We start from the raw sequence: 27,332 nt of genomic DNA, 5'->3' as shown, positions 1-27,332 counted from the left end.
AGTGCACATTTTACCTTATTCTTGTCAATTAGCTCTTGCTGCAAAGCACGGAACTCAGTGTCTGTGTTGCTCACTGGACCCCGACCTTTACGTTCCAACCGTTCCTGTAGATCTTGGCACTCAGCTCGCAATTTCTTGTTTTCACGCTCGAGATTCAGTTTCTCCGTTTCCAAACGCTCCCGTTTGCCCCACTCTGCAGCATTTTCTGCCTGCATTCGTTCTAGCTACAATAGACCTACAATTTACCACTTTCGCTTTAATTTAATTAGCTGTTTGTCCTACCTCAGTCCTTAGCTCGCACAGTCGCCTCTCCAGAGTTTCCCTGGCAGCCACCTCCTCTTGCATAGAATTGTTAGTAATTCTCATCTCCACTCGATGCTGCTCTTGTAACGTTAGTAGTTCCCTCACAGCATCTTGCTTCGCTGCTCGCAGCTCCTCGCACTTATCCCTCAGCTCCTGCATATCCAGTCGGAACTTCTCAAAATTCTTATGAATACTGTTCTTCTCCTCCCGCTCAATCTGGATCGTCTTTTGGGCGTCATCTAACCTTATCTGCAGCATCGATATCTTCTGCAGAAGATAATCCTCGTCGTAATCATCCTTCGACAGCTGCTGAATCAGTCTTCTCTCCTCGGCCATCACATCACTCTTGTCCTTAAACTCTACGGAATGTTTCGGCATGGCACCACCCTGCAGGATGTACTCCTCGATATCCAAATCGTCCTGACCACTGTCATCGGGTAAATTGTTCACCTTTGTCACCAGTCCATCTTCGCTGTTAACGTTCTTCAGCCCATCGGAGGATATATCCGGCGAGCAGTTGTTATCTCTCCCGTCCCGTTCCGGTTCATCAGCAGCGTCCAGACTGGCCTTGTTGAACTGACCGGCGTGTTTCATCATCAACATGTGGACCTTTTCCATTTCCTTCTTGAGCTGGGTGATTTGCATTTCCAGTTCACATTTTTCCCGCTTGTAGGAATTCGATTCCTTGATGGCCGCTTCCAGACTGCCGCGTAATTGTTTGGATTCCTCCCGTGCTTTGTTGCGCTCCGTACGCACCTGGAATTGAAAAACACAAAATCTTGGTAGGTAGCGTAGAGAAATTAATTTGAAATGTGAACCTCCAACGTAGCCAACAACTGTTCCGTATCCTTGTCCAGTTCGGCCAATACTTCTTGAAAACAGTTTCTCATTGTGGATGCTTTCCTTTGCTTTGACTAAAGGCAACTAACCCATTCGAACCGAAAAAAGCTCTCCTTAGGATATCGATAACGATTTGCCAAATAGTTTCGTTGTCCTTGAAAGCCATTTATAACATACCACTCTACCGTAATATGCAACCATAACCGGGTTCAATAGAAGAGTCAAAGAAATATTCAGTGCCGGCATAACGATTGGGAACATCTGAACATGACCCAGTATGGGCTATTTTTTTCAACCGCCACTGTCTAACGAGCAAATTCACAGCGCTGCTCACATTGCGTTTCGACGGAAATGCCTTCCAGACTGTCATAAAATAAACAATAACTAACTAAACAGCGATACAGCGTGGCCGATTGGGAAACGAGTCCATAAAGTTTTGCCTTTACATAGTTGATGGAAACAACCGTAGCAGTTGCTAATCGACTGCAATCACGCGAAATATGCCTTTTGATGGTTGAGAGGTAGTTATTAGAATTTGGGAGGATTGTAAGGTTTCGGAATATGTATTTATAAATATCTAAAGTTTTGAATGTTTAAAATTAATAGAATTAGGGAAGATCCATTAATTACGTAACGCAAAAATTGGCTTTTTTCAACCGTCGCTCTCCCCTATGACACACTTTTTGTATGAAGCATCCCAAAATTGTGTATTGATTGTCACACTTCGCGAAACCCCCCTCCCCCATCTAAGCGTTACGTTATTTTCTGGATGCTCCCTTATAAACAACCTATCCTAATGCTCTCTGCACTATAATTTAAGAGAGCCTTCGGATAAGTTGTTTAGGCCTTTTGTCATTCTAAACATTTAAAACGTGATATATTTATAAAGCCCTCAGTACACTGTTTGTCATGATGACAAATATTTGTCAAGCCAGCCTGAAATCCATGTCGATTTCTAATCAGTCTGATAGATGTCCGGATCAACTTGACAAATATTTGTCAATATGACAAACAGTGGAATGCGGGCTTAAATATTCCGAAACCTGCCAATTCTTTCCAAAATATAATAATTTACTATTCAAATCTCTTTCAGTAAACGGCGTTTGAAGGCGTTTGACGTGTAGCATGACGTGGCGTGACGTGTTTGACTCGTAGCATGGTTCGAACTACATTCGTATGTGTTATGCTTTGAACTAATTGGCTGCTGCAGTTCCTAAATATAATACTAATTTCGCCATAAAATCCTAATAGAGACGCAAATTTAATTACCAATTTATCAGAGAAAAGGCGCAGTTTTCCCAGGTTTGTCATAGCGGTCATACGATGAAGATATCGATTCTTACCTACATGTATTCACTGAAAACATGATTGCAAGCGGACTGCATCAAATTTGTGATGTTCGTATTTCCGAAAGCAGAGTTTTTGACTTAGGTTTTGTAAGTAAGGAAATTGAGTTGATCGAAGCCCCAGTTACGATCTTGCCATCTGACCGACACAACATATCGTTTTTTTCTACGTTCTACGTCACTAAGTGCACAGCGGAGCCCGAACTCCAGCGCAGCAGACCAAAATCTCGCCTTCAAACGCTGCTATTACGATACTATCACCATAAAAGAGTTACGCTTGATAAACTAGGAGGAACTTGTCCGCAACGCTGATACCAGAAAAACGGCTTCGGTATAGGTAATTGATTGACACACTCCATTCCGAAGAAACTGTCCTCGGAATTCGTACAACCATCCATGGTGGAAAGCCGAGATTCGACACCGGCGAAACGTTCTTCGTAAAGCTCGCCGACGTTTTCTTCGACACCGTTCTGATGAAAACAAGACAGTTCTTCGGATGCTTAAAGCAGAATATGACAATTGTTTGTCCTGCTCTTTCCGTGAATACATTTTTTCGAGTTGAAGATCCATCAGATCAGATGCTTCTTATTTCTGGCGCTGGATATGTCTTTTGGTGACTAAACTGGCCTCGAAGTCTCCGACTCAGCTGAACTCTTCGCAAAGTTCTTCAAGGCTGTTTACAACACCGACTCTCTACGAATTCACCCGGAGCAATTAAACATGCTTTGATACTATAGCAGGGACTATGTCCAAGGGCTTGACGATCCCTCCTGTTCGGATTGTTGAAGGTCTTTGTAGCGACGGAGTTGCTCAACGGTAGAAGGACGAACTGCGTATGCTAAATACGCCTCATTTGATGCTCGGTTCCCCATAATCATGCCAAAACATGGATTATTATCATCGTCGCTATGGCCACGCTAATCGAGAAACCGTGGTGAATGAAGTTCGACAAAAGTTCGAGATCTTCAATCTTCGAGCCATTATCGACAAAGTGGTAAAACAATGTCAACGGTGTAAAATCTTGAAGGCTAAACCACAATCACCACGTATGGCACCTTTACCAGCGCAACGACTAACAACTCATATTCGGCCTTTTAGTTATGTTGGCGTTGATTATCTAGGTCCACTAGAAGTGGTCGTAGGAAGGCGCAAAGAAAAAAGGTACGTGGCCGTTTTTACCTGTCTTGTTGTCCGCGCTGTACACCTTGAGGTAGCGTTTGAGCTGTCAACATCGTCATGCGTGATGGCAATTCGGCGATTTGTGCGCAAAAGGGGTTCGCCTGTGGAGATATTTTCTGACAACGGTACCAATTTTCTTGGTGCCAGTCGGATATTAGCAGATCAAATAAGAAAAATCAACATCGACTGTGCTGACACGTTTACAGACGCTAAAACTAAGTGGACGTTTAACCCTCCTGGGGCGCCCCATATGGGTGGTGTATGGGAGCGCATGGTGCGAAGCGTGAAGGAAGGCATGCGGGCCCTGGATGATGGAAGAAAACTCAATGATGAAATCTTGCAAACAGTGTTGGCTGAAACAGAAAGCTTTATCAATTCGCGACCTCTTACGTATATGCCTCAAGCATCAGGTGGCACTGAAGCTCTAACGCCAAATCATTTCATTTTTGGAAATTCATCGGGCGCACATGACCCATTGAGGACTCCAGTAAGTTTGGGAGAAGCTCTCCGCAACAGTTACAAACGATCTCAATATCTATCAGACGCTATTTGGGATCGATGGCTAAAAGAGTATTTTCCTACGATGAATAAAAGGTCTAAATGGTTCTGCGACACAAAACCGGTAAACGTTGGCGACCTGGTCTACATTACGGAAGGAAATAGGAGGTCTTGGGTACGAGGAAGAGTAGAAGAAGTGTTTTTCAACAAAGACGGACGAATACGCCAGGCCGTCGTGAAGACTGCATCAGGAAGATTCAAGCGGCCAGTAGTAAAACTTGCGGTAATGGAGATTTTCGACAACTGTGAATCCAGCGAGAATCCTTCGGTCATCCCACCGAATTCACGGGGAGGGGAGTGTTCTGGCCACACTTCACATCGCTTGACACATGTCAAATCGGACGATTGCGAATGAGGTATAGCGGAATGCGGTAACCTGTCGTCCTATTGTTAACCAACCGAACGCTGTTTTCGTAAAATTAATTCCAACGTGCTCGTTGTATACGCAGAAATGAAAGTTTATATTGAATTTCACTATTAGTTTACCAAACCAGCATACATTGCTCGATACTGACGAGACTAACTTTACGCCGCCGCAGATAGATAGAGTTTCTGTTATTAACGGTACGGAAAAGATATATGGTTTGTTGAAATCCAAAACTTAGGTTAACTGTGCTAAAAATGAATACATATTCATGAAATTTATTACCATTAGATTTGTAACTATCGTGGCTCTATATTAAGGATAACGGCCTCTGGCGATCTTTTTATTGTTTATTTGCTTCGACCGGGTAAATATCTCATAAACGCATAGAACGATCCAATTATTAAATGATAGTTATTCCTACAGTGTAGATAGTGAGAATTGGGTTTCGATTAAGGCAAGCAAGGAGTGTGCAAGGAACAGAAGAAGACCATGTAAGCCCTCAACGCAATGATGTGCAAGCTGAAGATTAAAGGCCGTTTCTTCAACTATAGCATCATCAACGTGCACTACTCACACGAAGGGAGACCCGACGACGCGAAAGAAGCATTCTACGCACAGCTGGAGCAGACATACGATGGATGCCCACGTCAAAATCGTCATCGGTGACATGAACGCACAGGTAGGAAGGGAGGAAATGTATAGACCGGTCATCGGACCGGATAGTCTGCACACCGTATTGAATGATAACGGTCAACGATGCATAAACTTCGCAGCCTCCCGCGGAATGGTAGTCTGAAGCACCTTCTTTCCCCGCAAAAATATCCACAAGGCCAAATCGATCACGTTCTAATCGATAGTAAATTCTTCTCCGACATCACGAACGTCCGCACTTATCGCAGTGCGAATATTGAATCCGACCACTACCTCGTTGCAGTATGCCTGCGCTCAAAACTCTCGACGGTGTACAACACGCGTCGAAGTCGGACGCCGCGGCTTAACATTGGGCGGCTACAAGACGGTAGACTAGCCCAAGAATACGCGCAGCAGCTGGAAGTGGCACTCCCAGCGGAAGAGCAGCTAGACGCAGCGTCTCTTGAAGAAGGCTGGAGAGATATTCGATCCGCCATTGGTAGCACCGCAACCGCTGCACTTGGCACGGTGCCCTCGGATCAAAGAAATGACTGGTATGACGACGAGTGTGAGCAGTTAGTAGAAGAGAAGAATGCAGCATGGATGAGATTGCTGCAATACCGCACGAGGGCGAACGAGGCACGATATAAACGGACGCGGAACAGACAAAACTCGATTTTCCAGAGGAAAAAGCGCCAGCAGGAAGATCGAGACCGTGAAGAGACGGAGCAACTGTACCGCGCTAATAACACACGAAAGTTCTATGAGAAGTTAAACCGTTCACGTAAGGGCCACGTGCCACAGCCTGATATGTGAAAGGACATAAACGGGAACGTTCTTACGAACGAGCGTGAGGTGATCCAAAGGTGGCGACAGCACTACGAAGAGCACCTGAATGGCGATATGGCAGACAACGGTGGCGGTATGGTAATGAACCTAGGAGCACGCGCGCAGGACATGCGACTTCCGGCTCCGAATCTCCAGGAAATCCAGGAGGAGATCGGCCGGCTGAAAAACAACAAAGCCCCTGGAGTTGACCAACTACCAGGAGAGCTGTTTAAACACAGTGGTGAAGCACTGGCTAAAGCGCTGCTTTGGGTGATTACCAAGGTTTGGGAGGATGAGGTTCTGCCGCAGGAGTGGATGGAAGGTGTCGTGTGTCCCATCTACAAAAAGGGCGATAAACTGGATTGTAGCAACTACCGCGCAATCACATTGCTGAACGCCGCCTACAAGGTACTCTCCCAAATTTTATGCCGTCGACTAACACCAATTGCAAGAGAGTTCGTGGGGCAGTACCAGGCGGGATTTATGGGTGAACCTCTACCACAGACCAGGTGTTCGCCATAGGTCAGGTATTGCAGAAATGCCGCGAATACAACGTGCCCACACATCATCTATTTATCGACTTCAAAGCCGCATATGATACAATCGATCGGGACCAGCTATGGCAGCTAATGCACGAAAACGGATTTCCGGATAAACTGATACGGTTGATCAAGGCGACGATGGATCGGGTGATGTACGTAGTTCGAGTTTCAGGGGCATTCTCGAGTCCCTTCGAAACCCGGAGAGGGTTACGGCAAGGTGATGGTCTTTCGTGTTTGCTATTCAACATCGCTTTGGAGGGAGTAATACGAAGGGCAGGGATTGACACGAGTGGTACGATTTTCACGAAGTCCGTCCAGTTATTTGGTTTCGCCGACGACATTGATATCATGGCACGTAACTTTGAGAGGATGGAGGAAGCCTACATCAGACTGAAAAGCGAAGCTAAACGGATTGGACTAGTCATCAACACGTCGAAGACGAAGTACATGATAGGAAGAGGCTCAAGAGAGGTCAATGTGAGCCACCCACCACGAGTTTCTATCGGTGGTGACGAAATCGAGGTGGTTGAAGAATTCGTGTACTTGGGCTCACTGGTGACCGCCGATAACGATACCAGCAGAGAAATTCGGAGACGCATAGTGGCTGGAAATCGTACGTACTTTGGACTCCGCAAGACGCTTCGATCGAATAGAGTTCGCCGCCGTACCAAACTGACTATCTACAAAACGCTTATAAGACCGGTAGTTCTCTACGGACACGAGACCTGGACGATGCTCGTGGAGGACCAACGCGCACTGGGAGTTTTCGAAAGGAAAGTGTTGCGTACCATCTATGGTGGGTTGCAGATGGCGGACGGTACGTGGAGGAGGCGAATGAACCACGAGTTGCATCAGCTGTTGGGAGAACCATCCATCGTTCACACTGCGAAAATCGGAAGACTGCGGTGGGCCGGGCACGTAGCCAGAATGTCGGACAGTAATCCGGTGAAAATGGTTCTCGACAACGATCCGACGGGAACAAGAAGGCGAGGTGCACAGCGGGCAAGGTGGATCGATCAGGTGGAGGACGACTTGCGGACCCTCCGCAGACTGCGTGGTTGGCGAAGTGCAGTCATGAACCGAGCTGAATGGAGAAGTCTTTTAAGTGCAGCACAGGCCACTCCGTCCTTAGTCTGATGATAAATAAAATAAAACAATTTCATTGCTAACAATTGAAATTACTATGAACGTTTACCAGTTGAGTTTTGATCATGTTTTACGGTAAATATTTATTCTTGACGGAGGGCTCAAATAGCCAACATTTGGTATTTTTCCAAAATCAAACCTGATTCCACTTGAAGTCGATTTTGTGCGGGAGATAGCGGCAAAAATCGTTTAAAAAACAATTCTAGCAACAATGAAACAAAATCTGTAAAACCCGTTATATATCTCTTGATTATGTTTTAGTATTTTGTTTTTGAAAATCTAATCAAGTTTTTCTTTGAAAGTAGTTTTATCTGAAAAAATAATTATAGCAGCACTTCTATGACTTACCTTGCTCCACTTCTCCCTCCAATTGGCCGTACAGTCAGACCACCATTTCATGGTTTTCTCCATCTGGGCAGCGCGGGCACGAGCTTCCTCCAGTTCGCGCTGTCGTTGGGACTGTAACGAAAGAAAATTGAAAAATCATTATTCATCATTTGTTAGAGGCAGCAATTACGAAACATGCAAATTCCGTTGTTGAGAATTTTTCAAGTAACTTGAGTCGAATAATTGAATAGCAATCAGGTAAACAAACGCATCCTGCACATCAAAAAACATTTTCTAACAATATAAACGATTCACTGCAGATATTACGTTAGTAATGAACTAAGATGCTGTCGTTGAAGGCGTTCCTAGTATGGCTCGTTCCGCTATTCTTGATGGCCGGAACACTTCCTCTGACACAAGCAAAAGTCTACGGGTTCTGCGAATTAGCTAAACTGCTCCACAACAAACACGGAATAGCCAAATCCGAACTTCCCAACTGGCTGTGCCTGGTGCGCTGGGAAAGCTCCTACGACACCACCGTGAAGCACCTCAATGCCTACGATGGGTCCACCGATTGGGGACTGTTCCAGATCAACGATCGCTACTGGTGCGATCCGGCCAACGGTAAAGCCAGCTCCAACAGCTGTCGGGTTAAGTGTTCGAGTAAGTGTTTCTTCGGAAATAGACAAGTGGAAGGTTTGGATAAACGATAACGATGTTCGTTGCACAGAATTTCTAGGCGCCAACCAAGATGAAGCGGTCAAGTGCGTGAGGAAAATCTATAAGGTTCATGGATTCAGCGCTTGGACCGGTTGGAAAAATCACTGCCGAGGAAAACGACTGGCCGATGTGAAGAGGTGCTTCTGAGGACTCGTAATTAAATCTACAAGATAATTCGGATTGCTGGTTTTAAAAAAATAGAATTTGTCATGTTTAATAAAAGATTCCATGCGATGTGTACACACAAGCTCCTCTCACTACTTTTGAATACATCAGCAATGTCAAAGAAATAACTATTTTTATAATAAAATACATAATATTATCGCCTTATATTGCTGTATGTCATGTATTTCATATTTTTCTAGGGTTCAGATCATTCGATTTACCAGATGAACACAGTTTTAAATGTTTTTTTTTGCATTTCGATGAGTTGATGCGGTTATGTCATTGTCCTTGTAGGTACTCTAAATTATCCTACAGCTCTGATAATTCGGAGATAGATCTTGAGTTCATCGGCGTAAATTAACTTGCACTTTAACCCAAGCGAAGTAGCAACGTCGTTGAAAAAGATGAGGAATAATAACGGTTGCTTCCTTGTGGGACGCTAGAAGTTCTGATAAATGGCGAGGAGACGTATGATCCGTGTCTAACACACATCGACCGGCCACACAGATATGAGAAAAACTACGACACCAGTCTGTTTGAAAATCCCAGACGAGAGAGTTTACGAAGCAGTATCTTGTGGTCAATTTTGTCAAATGCCGCCTTGAGGTCCGTGTAAATCACATCCACTTGCAATTTTTCTTCCATGGCTGTCAAGCAGGTGGTAGTGAAACCCAGTAAATTAGTGGTCACTGACTCACCGGGAAAAAAGCCGTGTTGATCCGTCAAAATGTGTTTTTTTTTGCAGCATGAACGACATGATCGCTAACAATGATCTCAAAAATCTTAGAAGCAACAGTCAAGCTGGTAATACCACGATAATTTTTAACGTCCTTACGGTAACCAGGGGTGACATTGCGCATCTCGAATCGAATCACTCGATTCGTAAGTTTTTCGATTCGTTTCGAAAAAATTGCGGCATTATGTATTTCGTTCGACTTCATCCAGTCGCAGTACAAGATTTCGAATGGTGTTGTACTAGTTCAATCGAGTATGTTCTGTCAAACGGAATGTAAACAGAGAGAATAAGAGATAGCTGTCTCCGTGTTTAGTATGCCGCCTGCAGGAGCGACAACCTTCACCGCATGGCGAATGTGAGTAAACAGAGAGAATAAGAGTAATTTCATCTGCGTGTAGTATGCTGCCTATTGGATGTAGGCATCCTTCATGGCATGAATTGACAGTTAATTTATAAACAAGCAAATTGTGCTCGATGACTTTAAAAAGCAATATTATTAATTGAGCAGTTGCAACCGATTAAAACATTATGCCGATACGACATGTTTTGTAAATTGAGATATTGTTAAGACACAAATTTTAAGTTTTATGTTTATTCGAATTTATGCCACAGATCCAATTTTGAGCTAAATAATTTAAAGCTAAAGAAGGATTCGATAATAAATTACTTTGATGTTTCTATGTGTTTTAGTTAAATGCACTTGAGTCATCTCATGCGCGTTTTTGCCTTTCTCGTACAACAAAGTTGTACCGAAAGGCTATCATTTCACACCGAAAACGAACTTTTTATAGAAGCCTCAGAGACCCATAGTGTTATATACCAATCGACTCAGCTCGTCGAGCTGAGCAAATGTCTGTCTGTCCGTGTGTATGTGTGTGTGTGTGCACACGAAAACCAAAAAACGTTAGCCAACTTTTCGTATAGTAATTTATAACCGATTTCCTTGCAACAAGTTGCATTCGACGGGCGACAAACTCTAGTTGATCACTATTGAATTTCGTAACGATCGACCGTTGCGCCTAAAAGTTATAAAGAAAATGATACATCGACCCATATTAGCACCATAAGGTTGGTGTCTTGGCTAAATGCGAGAAAGGCAGTATCACTACTCGGTGAATAAAGTTGGTTTTTTTTTATTTAACTCATTCATTTTTACGTAGATTGTGGAATAAACACGTTTTTACGCAGATTTTCCTCATGGATTTTTCACGCGGTTTATCGTTATCGTCAAGAAATCCGTGAAAACTTCGAAAAACCGATTTTAGTTGAAGTCGTTTTTACGCGGATTTCGGGATAATTAGAAATTGCATATTGTCAGGGAACTGTGAAAGCAGGTATGCTTATGACATTGTTTTCCTCAAGAAACAATAATAAAACATTTATTCTCTTCTCATAGAGAAATAATAGCAAATTATAATTAAAAACTTTCAGCAAGAAATGACTCTCGAACAACATTCGAAAGCTAAAAAGGTGACGAGTGTTTTTCATTCGACTTGAGTCGTTTTTCAGTGTGCTATCGAGCATCCATAATGCCAAAACATATCGTTATTCTTGTACCTCCTCGAGCATACTCGAACGATGAGTCGTTTTCGAGATCGAATCGAAACCCGTAATGCCAAACATGTTCGACTCGATAGAATTACGTTCGAATCGAGATGCACAATGCCACCCCTAGATTTAAATACAGATATCATGTAAGACCGTTTCCAACAGTTGGGAAATGCGCTCCGTTCGAGCGATCGATTGAAAATGAAGGCTAGAGGCTCAGCTAATGCATTAGCACATCAATGGAATACGACAGCAGGAACTCCATCAGGCCCAGGTAAAAAAGAATTCTTCATCCTTTTGACAGCATTCAGAACAATCGCTGGCGTTATTTCGAACATATCAAAATCCACTGCTTTCATTTAAGCCTCGATGTCAGTAGATGATTCTGGTTCAAAAACGGATGCAAAATGCTTGGCGAAGAAGTCGCATGCTTCTTTCGCGTTAGTCGACTCACTATTATCAAAAACCACTTTATTCGGAACTAACGGGTTTTTTTCTCTTTACTGTTTACAAAGCTCCAGAAAGATTTCGGATCCCATCGTAAACCAAACTGGACTCTTGAGACATGCGCTTTGTAAAGAGCAGTATTTAGCTTTCTATACTCGTTGCTCGCACGCTTGAGATTACTTTTCGTTTGAATGGTTTGAAGAATTCGCGACTACGTTTGCGTTTCAGATTACGGAGAAGAGGAGTGCTCCAGGGAGGGGAGGCAGGTCTTCTCTTCACAGGTACATTCGAGTTTAGCCATAAGCGAATGATATCACAGAAGTTTGAAGCCATGTCATGAACATCCACACAGTCGTAGATACAAAAGGTGCTCCAAAAGTCCGTCGAAATCAGTTTTACGATAATTGAGCTCCTTAACATTTTGATTCGCCACCGGGATGGACCGAGGACATGCTTAGTGCTGGGTGGTGAAGATCGATTGGTAGAAGTGGAAACTAAATCTAGGATTCTTCCTAAGTGATTACATTGTGCGTTCATTTGGTTAAGTTCAGAAAGTTCATTCCATCGATCAACGCAGTTCCTGCTGGAATCACAAGCGACAAGTTGTTTGGGTGAGAGTAATTATAACCTGCAGTCCAAGCAATTCGAGGTTGATTATAGTCCTCACACACGAGTACTGAGTCATCTGCTGCTGAAGCAGTATCGCAAAGTTCACGATCTGGGGCGATGTGCTATTCATACAAGTTGACGTCACGACTTTTATCCGGAGGAATGTAGATATTGCAAAGCAGCAATTGGCGGCCGTGAATATTGGCAGAAACACACACCTGCTCCAAGCGCCTCCCATAGCATGCATCATATCGAGAACTAGCATGTCGTTCAGCGACGGCTATTAGCACACCACCAAAGCAGCGCTTATCACTATTTAATGGGCCCCGATCACATCGGAACACGTTGAAAGACGTTCCAAAGATCTGCAGCGAATTGATAGTCGTCCAATCCTGTCTCCGTCAGCATAATCACGTCAAAGTAATTGTTGAAAGATGCAAGAAAAATATCGTCCAGCTTCGTTCTCAGTTCTCTTACGTTTTGGTAATAGGTAGGCTGCTAAACAGAGTGATTGAATATTGATGAAAGAGGAAGGGCCTGTGATGGGAACCCGAGGGTTCCCACCGTCCACATAAATGCGCATCGAATAATTCCTCATTGGGGCCCTGCCAGCGGTGTTACAGGTGCTGAGGAAAGGTTGACCCCGATTGTTTTCCGAAATTTTGAGGTAGAATACTCCTCAAATTCACGGAACATGATGCCTTCCGGCCATGTCGAAGGATCCAGTGCGCTTGTCTTCAAAGCTGGGAAATGAACATCATGGTGCAGACATCTGCTCCTTTCGCTATTAATTCGACAACATCAGGGTACTGGGTAAAGTGACCAGACATCCCGCATTTTCGCCATTTGTCCCGCGCTGGAAAGTGTCCCGCGTTTCACTTATTTCAAGATAATGTCCCGCGAAATAAAGAAATATTGAAAAATAGCAGTAATTTAGTAAACGTTCTTCAAGAGCTTATAAGATTTTGAAAATTTATTATATTGATTAATGGCATGTGTTTTGTAAGCATACATTTTGGATTGAAAGCAGAAACTTTGAAATTAGAAAACACGTCTGTGTTTATTAACTCAAACTTGCCATTAACTCCTCGCCGAGTGGAAAATGAGCAAAAGTAAGCGTAGAATAAGAAATGGTAGACCATTATTAGGAAGAGAAAATCGAGACTTGATAAGTTGAATGGTCAAGAATGAAACAGAAGAAGGAAGAATAAAGAAAAAAGAAAAAGAAATAAGAAGAAAAGATGAGGGGAGAAGGCAAAAGGAAGCAGGATGAATAAAGGAGAAAAGATGAAGGGAGAAGGAAAAAGAAAGTAGAAAGAAAGGAGACAAGAGACAAGGAAAAGGAAAAAAAAGAAAAAGGAAGAATAAAGAAGAAAGTTGAAGAAAAGAAGAAAAAGCAAATAAGACGAAAAAAGAAGGAGGTATGAAGAAGAAAAAAAAGAGACGAGCTCGGTGGTCTAGTGGCTACCGCTTCTGCCTTATAAGCAGGAGGTCGTGGGTTCAATCCCAGGCTCGTCCCTTTCCTACTTTGTATTTCTATCTAAGTTCTTTCTGTGTTTCACGTTATACCAAAACGATTCCTACTGTTATAACCTTCCACACAATCCAAAAACCTCCCGTGGCACCTATGAGAGGTCGTAGAGTTCTCTGCATCTTTCTTAAGTAGGTGTCCAACAAACCATCCTTCCCCTTCCTCAGCATTCGCAAGGACGTGGCCAGGACAGATCTCGACTATTGGAGACTGCATTGCTTCATCTAAGAGTTAGTGATTAGTCCCAAATCAATGTCTGTGGTAACGGATGAAAGTGATGCTTCTCTCATACAATAGACTTGGTTTGTACCACCTACGAATTTGTGCGAAATGCTAAATGCTAAATGCTAATGCTAAAGGGATGAAGAAGAAAAAAAAGAAGAATTAAGAAGGAAATAAGAAGAAGGAAAAGAGAAGAAAGGAAGGGAGAAAGAAAAAGGAGGAAACGAGAACAAAAAGATGAAGAAAAAATGTAGAAATATTTAATTTCTGATTTTTAAATTCACATTGCTCCTTCTTATTTATAATTCCTCACTCCTCATTTCTAACTATTTACAGTATTTCTTTTTTCTCATTTCTCATCATTCAGCCCGCTTTTCCTATTTTTCATAATTCACTTCTCACTACTAACATGTCACTTTTTATTTGTATTCTTACCTTTCGATTATTACTTCTGCTTATTTCTTACATTTCATTTCTCACTTTTCCTTTCTCACTTCGCATTTCACGCTTTTCACTTTTCGCTTTTTACTTCTCTCCTCACACTTCTCATTTGTTCTTTCTCACTTCATGCTGCTTTTTACTTCTCACTTCTCATATCTCAGTGTTTACTATGTGATATAAGAGCTGAGCAAATAGTTGAAAATTATTCTCAGATTGTCAGCAGTGAACATTTCAAAATGTTTAGAGAAGTGTATAATGAGACATTTTTCATTTATCGCATTTACATTAAATCGCAAAATTAAACACTACTTAACCAAACTATTTTTATTTTCATACACTATAATACCGTATTTATAGCATTAAGAAAATAAAGAAAAACATGTATATTGTATATGTACTAGTCTACGTCGGTTGACGAAATAAAAAATAATATAAGAAAGTCAAAAGTGACAAATGATTAGTTAGAAAAAAGTTAGATGTGAGAAGTAAGAGTTGAGAAAGAAATGAGAAGTGCACAGTGAAGAATCAGAAGAGAGAATTCAAAAATGAGAAGTGGGAAGTGAAAAGTAAAAAAAAAACTAGGAGAAAGGTAAAGTAGTCCGAAGTGAAAAGAAAGAAATGATAATTGAAAGTGAGAAATTAATTCTTCTGACTTCCTCCTTCTTTTCTCTTTCTTTTTATTCTATTCCTTTTATTCATTCCGTTCCTTTATTCTTTATTTTTCTCTTCTTTTTTCTTTATTTCTTTTATCTTTTTCGTTCTTCTATTTTGCCTATTCCTTGTTTCATATTTCTAGACCAATATTTGAAAAGGGCGTAATAGCCAAAATTTATTCCTCCTGATTCTTGGTCTACATATACAGCTACTTAAATATAAATATACTAGCTGACCCGGCGAATGTTGTCTTGCCAAAAATTGATCCCTTTTTCAACAATTTGTTGCGTAATAATTAATCTAGAAAAGAAATTGGTTCTTCAAATTGGTTTTCATTTTTTTACAGTTTTGTAATAACATGTTTCCTATTAGTTAAGTACACAAACAAAAATTAGCACATATCGATCTTTCCATTATCGGTTGATAATGCACATAGAGAGATGATCAAAATGGAAAAAATTCATGCAAATTGTACGAAAAACCATTTCGCGGCATTGATATTCAAAGTATTCCAGTTTCATCATAACATTTTTTCTCGTAAATAGAAAAAGAAATCGAATATAAATTAACAAAAGTTGGACTGTCTATTCTTGAGTGATGCGTTATGAGTTATTTTTTATTTCTTTTCCCTTTTTCTTTAATTTAAATCTGTCTTGTTTGTTTCTCCCTTCTTGCTTCTATCTCACTTTTTACCACTCACTTTCAGTGCACTATAGTCCAGGATACAGATTTACGCGGAAAGATGAATTTTACGCCAAAACTATATTTTTTAGAAAAAAAAAACTGTTGTTCTACAAAATTGTTCGAAATAGTAAGGCCATCATTATGATTTAACCAAAAAATAGGGTGGCCCACCATATAAAAAAAATTGGAAAATATTTTTTTATTTTTTGGAATATTGACATGTTATGTTCTACAAAGTTGTAGCGCAGCTTATTCCAATAAAATTAGCTTAAAAATCTTTTTCTGTAGCTCTTAAGTTGGCTAATTTAGAGCGATTTTACCTAATTGGATTAGGGTGTACCTCAAAAAACAGTATTTTTGATCTAATTTTTTTGTTTTAGATTTCTCGAAAAAGTCGTCTTCAGGTGACTTTTAGAGCTCGAAAAAATGCAACTTTTGATGGGTAAATATGCACAATATCTTTTTCCGATCAAAAGTTATAATTGTTTTTCTGTCAAAATTACATTTTTTTCATAAGTTGATATCTCCAGTTAGGGCAGACCAAAAAAATATGTTTACACGGCATTTGAAAGATAAATTAATATTCTTTATTATGTCAAAAAATTGGGGATATGTTATTTTTTTATCTCAAGTTTTTTCAAATAAATTGATATAACTCGACAACGGAAAAAGATACAGACGATATTCTTATAGCAAAACACGCGTTTTGAAAAGCCTCAAAAGTCTTCAGAAGATGACATTCGTGAGAAATGATAAATAAAAAATCTACAGCTCTAACACTTTTTATAAGTTTTGTCATTATCATCGTATTGCAAGATTTACGAGAAAAGATGCATTTTCGGTCTGAAGCATACTTTTAAGAAACAAAATTTGTTCTACAAAGTTTTTCTGGATACTTGGGCCCTTATTATAGAGTTACCGAAAAATAGGGTGGGCCATTTTATAAAATGTAAAATCTTCATTTTTTATTTTGCGGAATATTGACGTAAAATGTTCTACAAAAGTTGTAGCGTAGCTTTTTCCAATCAACTTTGCTATATAAACTTTTATGTAGCTCTTAAGTTCACTTGTTTAGAGTAATTTTACTTACCAGGATTAGGGTGTCCCTCAAAAACAAGATTTATGATCTGCTCAGTTCATTTTTATTTTTCACAGATGTCACATTCTGAAGACTTTTGGGGTTTTTCAAAACGCGTGTTTTGTTATAAGAATATCGTCTGTTCCGTTTTCGAGTTATATCAATTTATTTGAAAAAACATGATTTTAGTAAAATTGGTGAAACTTGAGATAAAAAACTAACATATCCCCAATTTTTTGACACAATGAAGAATATTAATTTCTTTTTTAGATGCCGTGTAAACATATTTTTTTGGTCTGCTCTACTTATGAAACTTATGAAAAAAATGTAATTTTGACAGAAAAATGATTATAACTTTTGATCGGAAAAAGATATTGTGCATATTTACCCATCAAAAGTTGCATTTTTTTAGCTCTAAAAGTCACCTGAAGACGACTTTTTCGAGAAATCTGAAACAAAAAAATTAGATCAAAAATACTGTTTTTTGAGGTACACCCTAATCCAATTAGGTAAAATTGCTCTAAATCAGCCAACTTAAGAGCTACAGAAAAGTTTTTAGCAAAATTGATTGGAATTAGCTGCGCTACTACTACTTTGTAGAACATAACATGTCAATATTCTGAGAAATAAAAAATATTTTCTATTTTTTATATGATGGGCCACCCTATTTTTTGGTAGAACCATAATGATGGCCTTACTATTTCGAACAATTTTGTAGAACAACAGTTTTTTCTAAAAAATATGGTTTTGGCGTAAAATTCATCTTTCCGCGTAAATCTGTATCCTGGACCATAGTGCAGTGTTGAGAAGAACTCAAAATCTCAAAACTCATGGATGATTCAAATCAATCGTGAGTTGAAACGCATCAACTCACCACCTAAAAACTCATGTCTGAGTTGAATCATCGTAAGTTTTATTTTATTCTCCTTCGTTAAAAACCGTTAATTGACGTTCGTCGCATAAAACAATAAATACTCTTGCTTGTGTAAATAATAAATTGCCAGCAAAATGTCTTTAAACGCTTTTTAGAGGGAAATGATTTTTTGGCAAATGAGTGACGCATCATTTTTGAAAACCAGGCGTGATGCAAATCTTTAAATTCGCAAACGAGTTTGCTCGTGTGGGAGAGCTCGATGAGTGAGTTTTATGAGTGATTTTACCAACACTGCTCACTTCTCAGGTATTGAATCTCACGTTTCACTTCTCAGTTCCCAATTAAAATGTGTCAGTCTCATTTCTTGCTCCTCATTCATCACTATTTAGTTTTACCTCCCTCCTCTCACTACTCTTTTTTCACATCAGACTACTAACATCTCACAACTCACTTTTTTCCACTCACTAATTACTTCTCACAACGCACTTCTTATTTCTTACTTCACAGTTCACACACTTGATAATTATTTCAATTATTCAGCCAAAAGGCATTCATGACCCTCAACTGCGGTCGCATATACTTATGGACTTTGCGATGAATATCGACCCCGTTTAATTAATTTATAAAGCAGTAGTGAAGGCTTTTGCCCACTGAAGAGGGGGACAGTAAGGTTTAACCAAAATGTTATTATTGTAACCTTTGAATGGTTGTATTACTGGTTTTAATAGTATTGGTAAAATCATTGTAACTAATGGGATGATCCCTGCCCAGCACTATTGAGACCCCCCTTATTCAATTGCCTCAGGGTCGGCATAAGCGCTTGGTTATCGCAGCCAAGAAAATACAAGAAATTTCCACTTGAACACCAAAACCGATTTCTTCAAATTATACACACAGGTACCTTTATTGCTTCTTCGTATTTTCACTTCCTTAGTCTACCTCCTACCTCACTTTCTCTAACTTTTCTTCGGTGGCCCCTTCACGTTCCGCTACTCCAACCGCTTCCTTTACCGTCGCTACTGGGTAGCTCCAATTATAGCCCGTGGTGGACTGTCTCGGGAGGGACACTACCCCGCGGTTTCGATGGTGGCTTGTCTCCTCCAACCCAGTCACGGAATGCAGTGTTGTTAATATCCACAAAATGAACTACGGACACTAGCGGTCCACCGATATGCTGCTTGGTTAATGGTTCCAAGTACACTCCACGGCCGAGTTCACGTAGGATGATGTGGGTGCACTAAGGTCCAGCCAAAAAGGGGTCCTATTGGAGGGGGTGTTGGAGTGGTGGTTAGTGATGAGGGACGATCGATAGTCAGGTTTAAACCATACCTGGATATTTCCTCCTATGTAGTACAATTCACTTTTTCACAGATCTTCGACCTTAACTTCTTGGTTTAAGGTCACTTCTTACGGAATCCAAGTTTCAAAGTGTTCGCGTTTTCGTAGGCACACCATTCGATACGGAGGTGGCGCACAACTGTCATTTTTGTTGATTTAGCTTTGCTGCGTCGCAGCATGCGTGAATTAATAAAAATGACAGTTGTGCGTTGCTTCCGTATCGAGTGGTGTGCCCCCGAAAACGCGAGCACTTTGAAACTTGGATTCCATAAGGAGTGACCTTAAGTATTTCGGATAGCTAATCGACTCACGTCTTTCTCTAGCAAAAGTTGCAAGCTAATTGCCATTTAGAGATGGAGGCGCGAAAAGGCTTGACCGTTACATTTTCCCCTCATCACACTTTCGCCCTATTGATGTCTCCATTACACCACCCGCCATGACCTCCCATGTCCTTGCGTACACCTGGTAGCGGAACTATCCTATGCTGCTGATGTCGTCACAGTGAGTGTTGATTGGGTCAAGTTTCAATGAATCAACAATTTTCAAGGCATATACAACAAAAACCGAATACAAAAACCACGAAAATCTCAACAATCTTGGACAGATCAACGCACCACTGGTTACATCATTCTTAAATTTCAACTTTCGAACCCTCACGCGCGAATGAAATCATTTTCGATTTTGAAGAAATACATCACGCTTGAGTTTTTCATGCTAAGTCGAATCGCTTCACTAATTTTCCGAAAAACCAATTCGCACCAAATAGTTTTTAAAAACAATGCAGATTTCCATGGATTGGCCACTTTGTACGAATGTTGCAAAAAGAAATTCCAAATAAATAGTAAACACAGTACCGGATAGATGCCGGGAGCTTCGGGACCTGAAGACCCCAATTATTCGGAAAAACTGAAGGACATCTTTGATTTTTTTTATCCATATCATTGCTTTCGTGAACGTCCAACGAGTTTTTCCAACACTTCGGGTGTAAATGAGTTAAACATAATTAACATACAAAACAAGGGAGTTATTTTCCTTGACAGAGAAACAGATCATAATCAAGTACCATTAATTCGCTGGATAGTATCAATCGAGTAGTCAGCATCATCAGGATGACCAGTTCAGGACAATCACGACAAAGTCCAAAAACGGCGGCCGTCTTAGGCCTTATGTCACATAGCCCTTGTTTCTCGCACAAATATTAATTTGTAGCATATGTGAAAAACATTTTTTACAAAGTTAAAAGACTTCACTATTCCATTTACTTCCACTATATTAATCATTATTTTTGGTTGCTGCATATCGTATACTTTTGGAGTAATGTGCCCCTGAAGTGGCCATGTAATTTTAAAATCGGATTCCAACGCGATTCACCTTAACTGTCTTTATAAAACATCGCATTTTCCCTATTTTTTTTAAAATTCCCGGTGTAATGGAAAATTTAAAATTTTTCCCGTATTTCCCGCATAGACTTTTGAATCCCGCATATCCTCCGCATTTCCCGATTTCCAAAACACCTTCGGTACATAGACTGTTTTTACAATCCGGCGAAAAACAGTTATATTGGCTCATCTCCAAATATGAAAATGAGTTGCCTTGCAATAAACTAAATGATTGACAGGTAAAAAAAAACTAAACCTTAGATAGATCGGGCACGTTCGCCCAGTTTTCTGTAATAAACATATAACTCTAATGTATAAACATGTAACACTAGAACTCCATAATAGAAAGTAATCTATCACATATGAAAAGAGCATTGAATCGAAAGAACACACAAACACATACGCTAAAAATGAACTGTTAAAAATTGAGTCGAATCCGACAATTTTTTCATTAAAAATGGAACAACTCAAAAGTTTAAGTAAAAGATACTACTTCAATAAAATGATGATTTGAGTAATTTATTTTAGGCGTGCACCGTGTCTACAATGCATGGAAAAAGAATTCAAAAAAATATTCTTAGAAATCAGTGTTCCAAACAACGTTCTGCATTCAGGATTAAATAAAATGAATTATTGCATTGCAGAAATGGTAAGCCAATGAATGTGAATTTTTATTCCGGGGCTCCCCCGGACCCGTTAAGGAACAGCCAGCCCTCCAGGGGATTCACAGGCGCGGCCTTTCATCGTTTAGCAAAAATAAATCAATGTCTTCTCTGTGCAAGAGCCGGGCGAAAAAAAAAAACGATGACCAACTGTGTACTATTGCACAAGATAACGCACTAGCCTATGGCAATGTTCACATATATAAAACATGCCCCCGGAGATGTTCTACGCTCAGTTAGACAACTTAAGTGAAAGCGCGTGGTTGGTGAACCACCCCCGGACAGAATGAAGAACGACGCAAATTCGTTGGCACTGCTGATGCTGCTGCTGGTGGGAGCTTTGGTTCTAACCGAAGCGAAAAAGTTCGACAAGTGCTCTCTGGCCAAAGCCTTGCTGGCCCAGGGCTTCAACAAGGGCGACCTCCGGAACTGGGTCTGCCTGGTGCAGAACGAGAGCGGCATGGACACCACCAAGAAGAACAACAACCGCAACGGATCCACCGATTGGGGCCTGTTTCAGATCAACGACCGGTACTGGTGCAATCCGCAGGATAAGAGCAAAAAAACGTCCAACGAGTGCAAGACCAATTGTTCGGGTGAGTTGATTAGTTTGTTATTTTTTCATAAGTTTCAAGGCTTTCTTTTTAAACTTTCCCTTCTGAAGAACTTCAATGTTATCCTGGAATTAATTTGTTTTTGGTATGATGTTCAATTGATCTAGAAAATATTAACTTATTCCTGCTTCAGGCCCAACAACGTAGAAGAGAGCCTTTTTTCTTGCATAACATTTGCGAATTTGATTATTAAAGTGTAATTTTGTGTGCATTTACAGAATTCCTGAAGGACGACATCAGCAAGGCTTCCACGTGCGTCAAAAAGATCTTCAAGCGGCACGGTTTTCGGGCCTGGTATGGATGGATCAACCGGTGTGAGGGAAAAACGCTACCCGATCTGAGCAAGTGCGGTTTGTGAAAATACCATACCGAATGTTCCACGTTGTTTAGATTGTTTAGATAAGTGAGAGTGCTGTGCAAATTGTTTACAATTCGGTCAGTATTTAATAAGCAAATAAAAATTGAGATACAAAACGGTCGTGCCATTAGAAGTTTTATTTAATCCATCTTTAATGCAGCTGTATTTACAATTGAACAAATGGATGAAGGGAATTGCGTGTCGCTATCACATCAAAATCAGAAAAATAGTTGAAACATCAATAGAATTTTCGGTAGTTGCAATGCACAAATACAGGGTGTCGACTAATTTTCAAAATAGAAATTCCCTGATTTTTCCAGGTTTTTTTTCAGGGTTTTCGTTAAATTTTCAGGATTATAAAAAATATGGGTAATATACAGATAACATTTCGAAGTAGCTTTCACGGTTTTATGTTATACATTAAGGTAAAAATAAATTTGGAGGATAAATAGGAAATCGATCATTATACTGCCTATGATCGCATATCAGTCTCATATGAATTTTCGTCGTTTTCGAGTTAGCACCTGTAACGGTCATTTTCACCATAGCATTATCGAATGCAACTATTAAATAGGAATGTTTGTTTAGGAAAAGTCGAAAAAAAAAACATCAAGCCAGTTTGTCCCAGATGAAAAATGACCGCATATGAGCCCCTTTTTCTTTGATAATGGGATATGCGGTCATTTTCAAGATGGGATTTTTTCAACTTGATGTTTTTTTTCATATGGGACTAATATGCGATTCCATCATGAAAGCAGGTTAATCAGATAAGCGAATAATCAGTAAACACATTGTTTTTACTAATACGATTTTCACAATAATTCTGAAACTATGAAGATTTGATATGATTAAATGCTGAAATTCTTTCTTGGCTCAATTTAGGCAGTTAACATTACGAACCTTTAATTGAATGTTATCTTCTGCTTGAGTAATAAACTGGGGAAGCATCGGGGGATTCTTTGGAATGTTTTTCTTGGAAAATTTTCGGATATTCTATTCAAAATTCCAGGAATTCTTTAGGAGTTTCCTTCAGGAGTTCCTTCAGAAATTCCTCCTACAATATTTTGAAAAAAAAAATGATCAAAGTGTTATCTCAGAAATTCATCCTTAGACATTTTTTTTAGGAAATACATCAAGTTATTTAGACAATTCATTTGAAAATTATTTCAGGTATTCAATCAGGAATTCATTCTTAAATTCCTCCAGAAATTCTTTCGCAAATAATTTTTTTTTTTTGCGAAGGAAAGCTTTGGAAATAGTTTCGGAATTTTCTTCAGGAATTCCTACTGAAGTTCCTTTAGATATTCTCCAAAAATCGAATCCTTCGAAAATTATTTCGAAAAATCCTCCGAAGAATCCATTCCCTCGGAAATTCTCTTCTTTCGGAAATTTCCTCCAGGAATTCCTTCAAAATTCCAGGATTTTTTTTTATTTTTTCCAAAGGAATTTCCGAATATATTTCTAAAGAACTTTCAGACAGAATTCCTTAAGGATTCCTCCGAAAATTCTCGCCGAAATACTTCTAACAATGCCTTTAAAAGATCCTTCAAATTTTTTTACGGAATTCCATCGAAATTTCATTAGGAATTCTTTCGAAAACTAGGCCTACTTTAGGAGTTCTTCGGATTTTTTTTAAGTATTTGCTTCAGAAATTATTTTCGGAAGTAATTTGGAAATTCTTCAAGGAATCCCATCGAAAATTATTTCAGGAAATTCATTTAGACTTTCCGAAGAGATTTTTAAAGTAAATTTGGAATGTGTTTCCAAAGATATTTTTGAAGAAATTTTAGAAGGATTCTCTAAAGGAGTATCCGAAAAATTTCCTGAAGTAACTTTCCACTGAATTCCAGAAGGAAAATCCAGAAAATAAATCCGTTTGCAAATTCTAAGCAAATACCTGGAGAAGAAACTTCGAAGGAATTTCCGGAGGATTTTATTAGAGACTTGTGGAGAAAATTTCTAAATTATTTCTAGGTAAATTTTCAGGAAAAGGAATTTCCGAAAGAATTCCTAAAGAAGTTCCGAAGATATTTCTAAATATCTCCAGGAATTCCTTGAATTCTTGCTGGAATTTCTACAAAAATTTATTAAATTGGTGAAAAATCCTTTTATTTCAAGAAATCTTGGAGTATATATTTAAATTGGGCTGCAAAATGGTGGGTTGACATCAAGGAAGGAGCGCCCAACAGAGCTCTGGTCCCCACAAGTCCCCATCTCACGCTTCCACGGGTCGTCCGATGACAAAAGACCGGCAGCTAAGGGTTGTGTACTTAGCTGGTAGTGCAGCCTGGGCACTGTTGTCCTTCTGACATCAGCTAGAGTGAGAAGGTACGCCTCGAGCGTCTGTTCACCAGGAGGTGCGGCTCAAACAGCGTCTGCCTGGTACCCAGCGGCTGATTAACGAAATGCTGTATCGCGTCAGCTATACCTAAGGTGGCAGCCCCATCATCGCGATGTAGGTAACGCGACCCCGGTAAGGTAGCTTACTGAAGCCTCTCAAATACCACGAAAAATGGAGATAGAAGAAAAAGAGAACGTTATTTTTGGCAACCGACCCGGCAACGAAATAAGGACTATGATTGGAAGCTCGGTACCTGGAATGTCAGGACCCTTAATGAACCTGGACGAGTGAGCCTTCTGGCTCGTGAACTGCAGAAGGTTGGAGTGAACGTGGCTGCTATTCAAGAAGTCCGATGGCCTAGATCCGAAGAACGTGAATTCCGAGCCGTGGATCCCACGACCAATACTGCATTCAAGTATAACATCTATCACAGCGGCGGTGAAAAGCAGAGCATGGAGTTGGTTTCGTAGCGATGGGCAAGCAGATGAAGCGAGTGATGCGGTGGAAACCGAACGAATCTGTGTGTTGAGGATACGGGGCAAATTCTTCAATTACAGCCTAATCAACGTGTACGCACCGACAAACGATAAATCCGACGACGTGAAGGACACGGTTTTATGAATGTCTTGATAAAGCCTATGGAGAGTGCCCAAAGCATGACGTGAAAATTGTTATCGGAGACGCTAACGCTCAGGTCGGTAGAGAGGACTTTTTCCGTCCCATAATCGGTAGGGAGAGCCTTCACTCCGCTACCAATGACAACGGCCTACGGCTAGTAAATTTTGCTGCTGCCAGAGGGATGGCCATCAGTAGCACCTACTTTGCACGAAAGAACATCCGAAAGCACACCTGGAGACACCCAAATGGTGAAACTTGCAACCAGATAGACCATGTTCTGGTGGATGGGCGCCACTTCTCGGATGTTATCGATGTGCGGACATTCAGAGGTCCGAACATTGACTCTGATCACTACCTCGTTGTCAGTAAAGTTCGATCACGGTTGTCAACTGTATCGAACGAAAGATCACAGCGAACGATGCGTTACAATATCCAGCGATTGTCGGCGGAAGGAGTATCGGCTGAGTACCGCCAGAAGCTCGACGAACGGATAAGTGCAATCAACGTTAGCGACAACATCAACAATGGGGATCGATCCATGGAGCGGTGAGCACAACGAGAAGTGGTAGGCACTGCACAGAGGCGACCCAGGACGGGTTGGTTCGATGTGGAGTGTCAGAGAGTGACAGACGAGAAGAACGTTGCCAGAAGTCGGATGTTGGTGTCAGGTACCCGATCGAATAGACATCGGTACAAGGAAGCAAGAGCAGCCGAAAAAAGAGTACGAAGAACAAGTGATTAGTGAGGCGCAGGAAAAAATGGAGCAGAACGATATGCGGAGGTTTTATGAGTCTGTCAATGGCGTGCGGAGAAAGACAGCGCCATCTCCCGTCATGTGCAACGACCAACAAATGAATTTGCTGACAGATAAAACTGAAGTGGCTGCCAGGTGGAAGCAATACTTCGAGACTTTGTTGAATGGAGGAAGTGACGGTGCATCGGAGAACAGAATAAATTTTAGCGACGATGGACAAGCTGTGGAGTCACCTACACTAGATGAGGTTAAAAAAGCTGTCAAAGAGCTGAAAAACAATAAGGCTGCGAGGAAGGACCAGCTCCCGGCTGAACTTCTCAAACATCACCTGTCATAAGACGAGTTTAAACAATCCCATTGAATTCCACCACTTAATTGTATCCTGACAGATACGTATTTCGACCTCAACAGTAAGGCCGTCTTCAGTGTCTTGTACTTGACTCGACTTCGAGTCAAGTCAAGACACTGAAGACGGCCTTACTGTTGAGGTCGAAATACGTATCTGTCAGGATACAATTAAGTGGTGGAATTCAATGGGATTGTTCAAACTCGTCTTATGACAGGTGAAAACATTCCACTAAAAAGCTCAAAATAATTTTCTTATTTCTCAAACATGTCGAAAATATGGGAAGACGAGGAAATGCCTGCTAGCTGGTTGGAGGGCCTCATTTGCCATCTCTTTAAGAAAGGGCACATACTGAAGTGCGCCAATCACCGAGGAATAACCCTCCCTAATTCGGCGTACAAAATTATGTCCCGTATTCTTTTCAACAGATTGAGACCGCTTGAAGAGTCCTTCGTCGGCGAATACCAAGCAGGTTTTCGTGAGGGCCGATCAACGACGGATCAAATGTTTACCCTGAGACAAATCCTTGATAAATTCCGGGAGTACAACTGGCAGACACATCATCTGTTTATTGATTTCAAGGCGGCGTACGATTCAGTGAAACGGAATGAATTATGGCAAATTATGCTTGAACATGGTTTTCCGGCGAAACTGATACGGCTGATTCGTATAACGTTGGACGGATCGAAATCAAGTGTAAGGGTTGCGGGTGAAATATCGACGTCATTTGTTACCTTAGATGGATTAAAGCAGGGTGATGCACTCTCGAACCTACTGTTCAATATAGCGCTCGAGGGAGCGATTAGGAGAGCTGGTGTGCAAAGAAGCGGTACCATTATCACAAAATCGCATATGCTCCTGGGATTTGCGGACGATATCGATATTATCGGAATTGATCGCCGTGCCGTGGAAGAGGCCTTTGCGCCTTTTAAGAGGGAGACAGCGAGGATTGGACTCACGATCAATACCAGCAAAACGAAGTACATGGTCGCTGGCAATCAACGTGGGTGGTGGTGGTAGCGAAATGGTGCTGGATGGTGACAAATTTGAAGTGGTAGAAGAATTTGTGTGTCTTGGAACATTAGTGACGTGCGATAATGATGCTACCCGCGAGGTGAAAAGGCGTATTGCAGCTGCAAATAGGGCT

General features: G+C 40.8%; 3 protein-coding genes across 4 annotated transcripts in view; 2 read left to right on the top strand and 1 right to left on the bottom strand.

Annotated features, from left to right (window-relative positions):
* LOC134203088 (coiled-coil domain-containing protein 102A) overlaps positions 1 to 27,332 on the bottom strand; it is a 66,527-nt gene that overhangs the window by 12,605 nt on the left and 26,590 nt on the right. For both annotated transcript variants that reach the window (XM_062678064.1, XM_062678065.1), the window contains exons 2-4: positions 8,088 to 8,198; positions 283 to 1,059; positions 15 to 224 (exon numbers count right to left, since the gene is read on the bottom strand). In XM_062678064.1, coding sequence (XP_062534048.1) covers positions 15 to 224; positions 283 to 1,059; positions 8,088 to 8,198 — 1,098 coding nt within the window. The remainder of the gene's footprint in view (positions 1 to 14; positions 225 to 282; positions 1,060 to 8,087; positions 8,199 to 27,332) is intronic.
* On the top strand, positions 8,383 to 9,033 carry LOC134203090 (lysozyme c-1-like). Its single transcript, XM_062678066.1, has 2 exons — positions 8,383 to 8,729; positions 8,797 to 9,033. The coding sequence occupies exons 1-2, from the start codon at positions 8,411 to 8,413 to the stop codon at positions 8,931 to 8,933; spliced, it is 456 nt and encodes a 151-aa protein (XP_062534050.1). The 5' UTR covers positions 8,383 to 8,410; the 3' UTR covers positions 8,934 to 9,033.
* Positions 21,379 to 22,242, top strand: LOC134203097 (lysozyme-like). Its single transcript, XM_062678072.1, has 2 exons — positions 21,379 to 21,750; positions 21,987 to 22,242. Exons 1-2 carry the CDS (start codon positions 21,441 to 21,443, stop codon positions 22,124 to 22,126), a joined length of 450 nt encoding a protein of 149 aa, XP_062534056.1. The 5' UTR covers positions 21,379 to 21,440; the 3' UTR covers positions 22,127 to 22,242.

The sequence above is a fragment of the Armigeres subalbatus genome, unplaced genomic scaffold (genome assembly GCF_024139115.2).
Source record: "Armigeres subalbatus isolate Guangzhou_Male unplaced genomic scaffold, GZ_Asu_2 Contig1644, whole genome shotgun sequence".
In the NCBI taxonomy this organism is placed as follows: domain Eukaryota; kingdom Metazoa; phylum Arthropoda; class Insecta; order Diptera; family Culicidae; genus Armigeres; species Armigeres subalbatus.
The sequence above is the reverse complement of the archived record's forward strand: the minus strand, read 5'-3'. Positions and strand labels throughout refer to the sequence as shown.

Excerpts from the sequence above, each read along its gene's own strand:
- LOC134203090 (XM_062678066.1), top strand. The coding sequence starts at position 8,411 with ATGCTGTCGTTGAAGGCGTTCCTAGTATGGCTCGTTCCGCTATTCTTG. Across the intron at positions 8,730-8,796 it reads CTGTCGGGTTAAGTGTTCGA|AATTTCTAGGCGCCAACCAA; the intron begins GTAAGTGTTTCT and ends TTCGTTGCACAG.
- LOC134203097 (XM_062678072.1), top strand. The coding sequence starts at position 21,441 with ATGAAGAACGACGCAAATTCGTTGGCACTGCTGATGCTGCTGCTGGTG. Across the intron at positions 21,751-21,986 it reads GTGCAAGACCAATTGTTCGG|AATTCCTGAAGGACGACATC; the intron begins GTGAGTTGATTA and ends GTGCATTTACAG.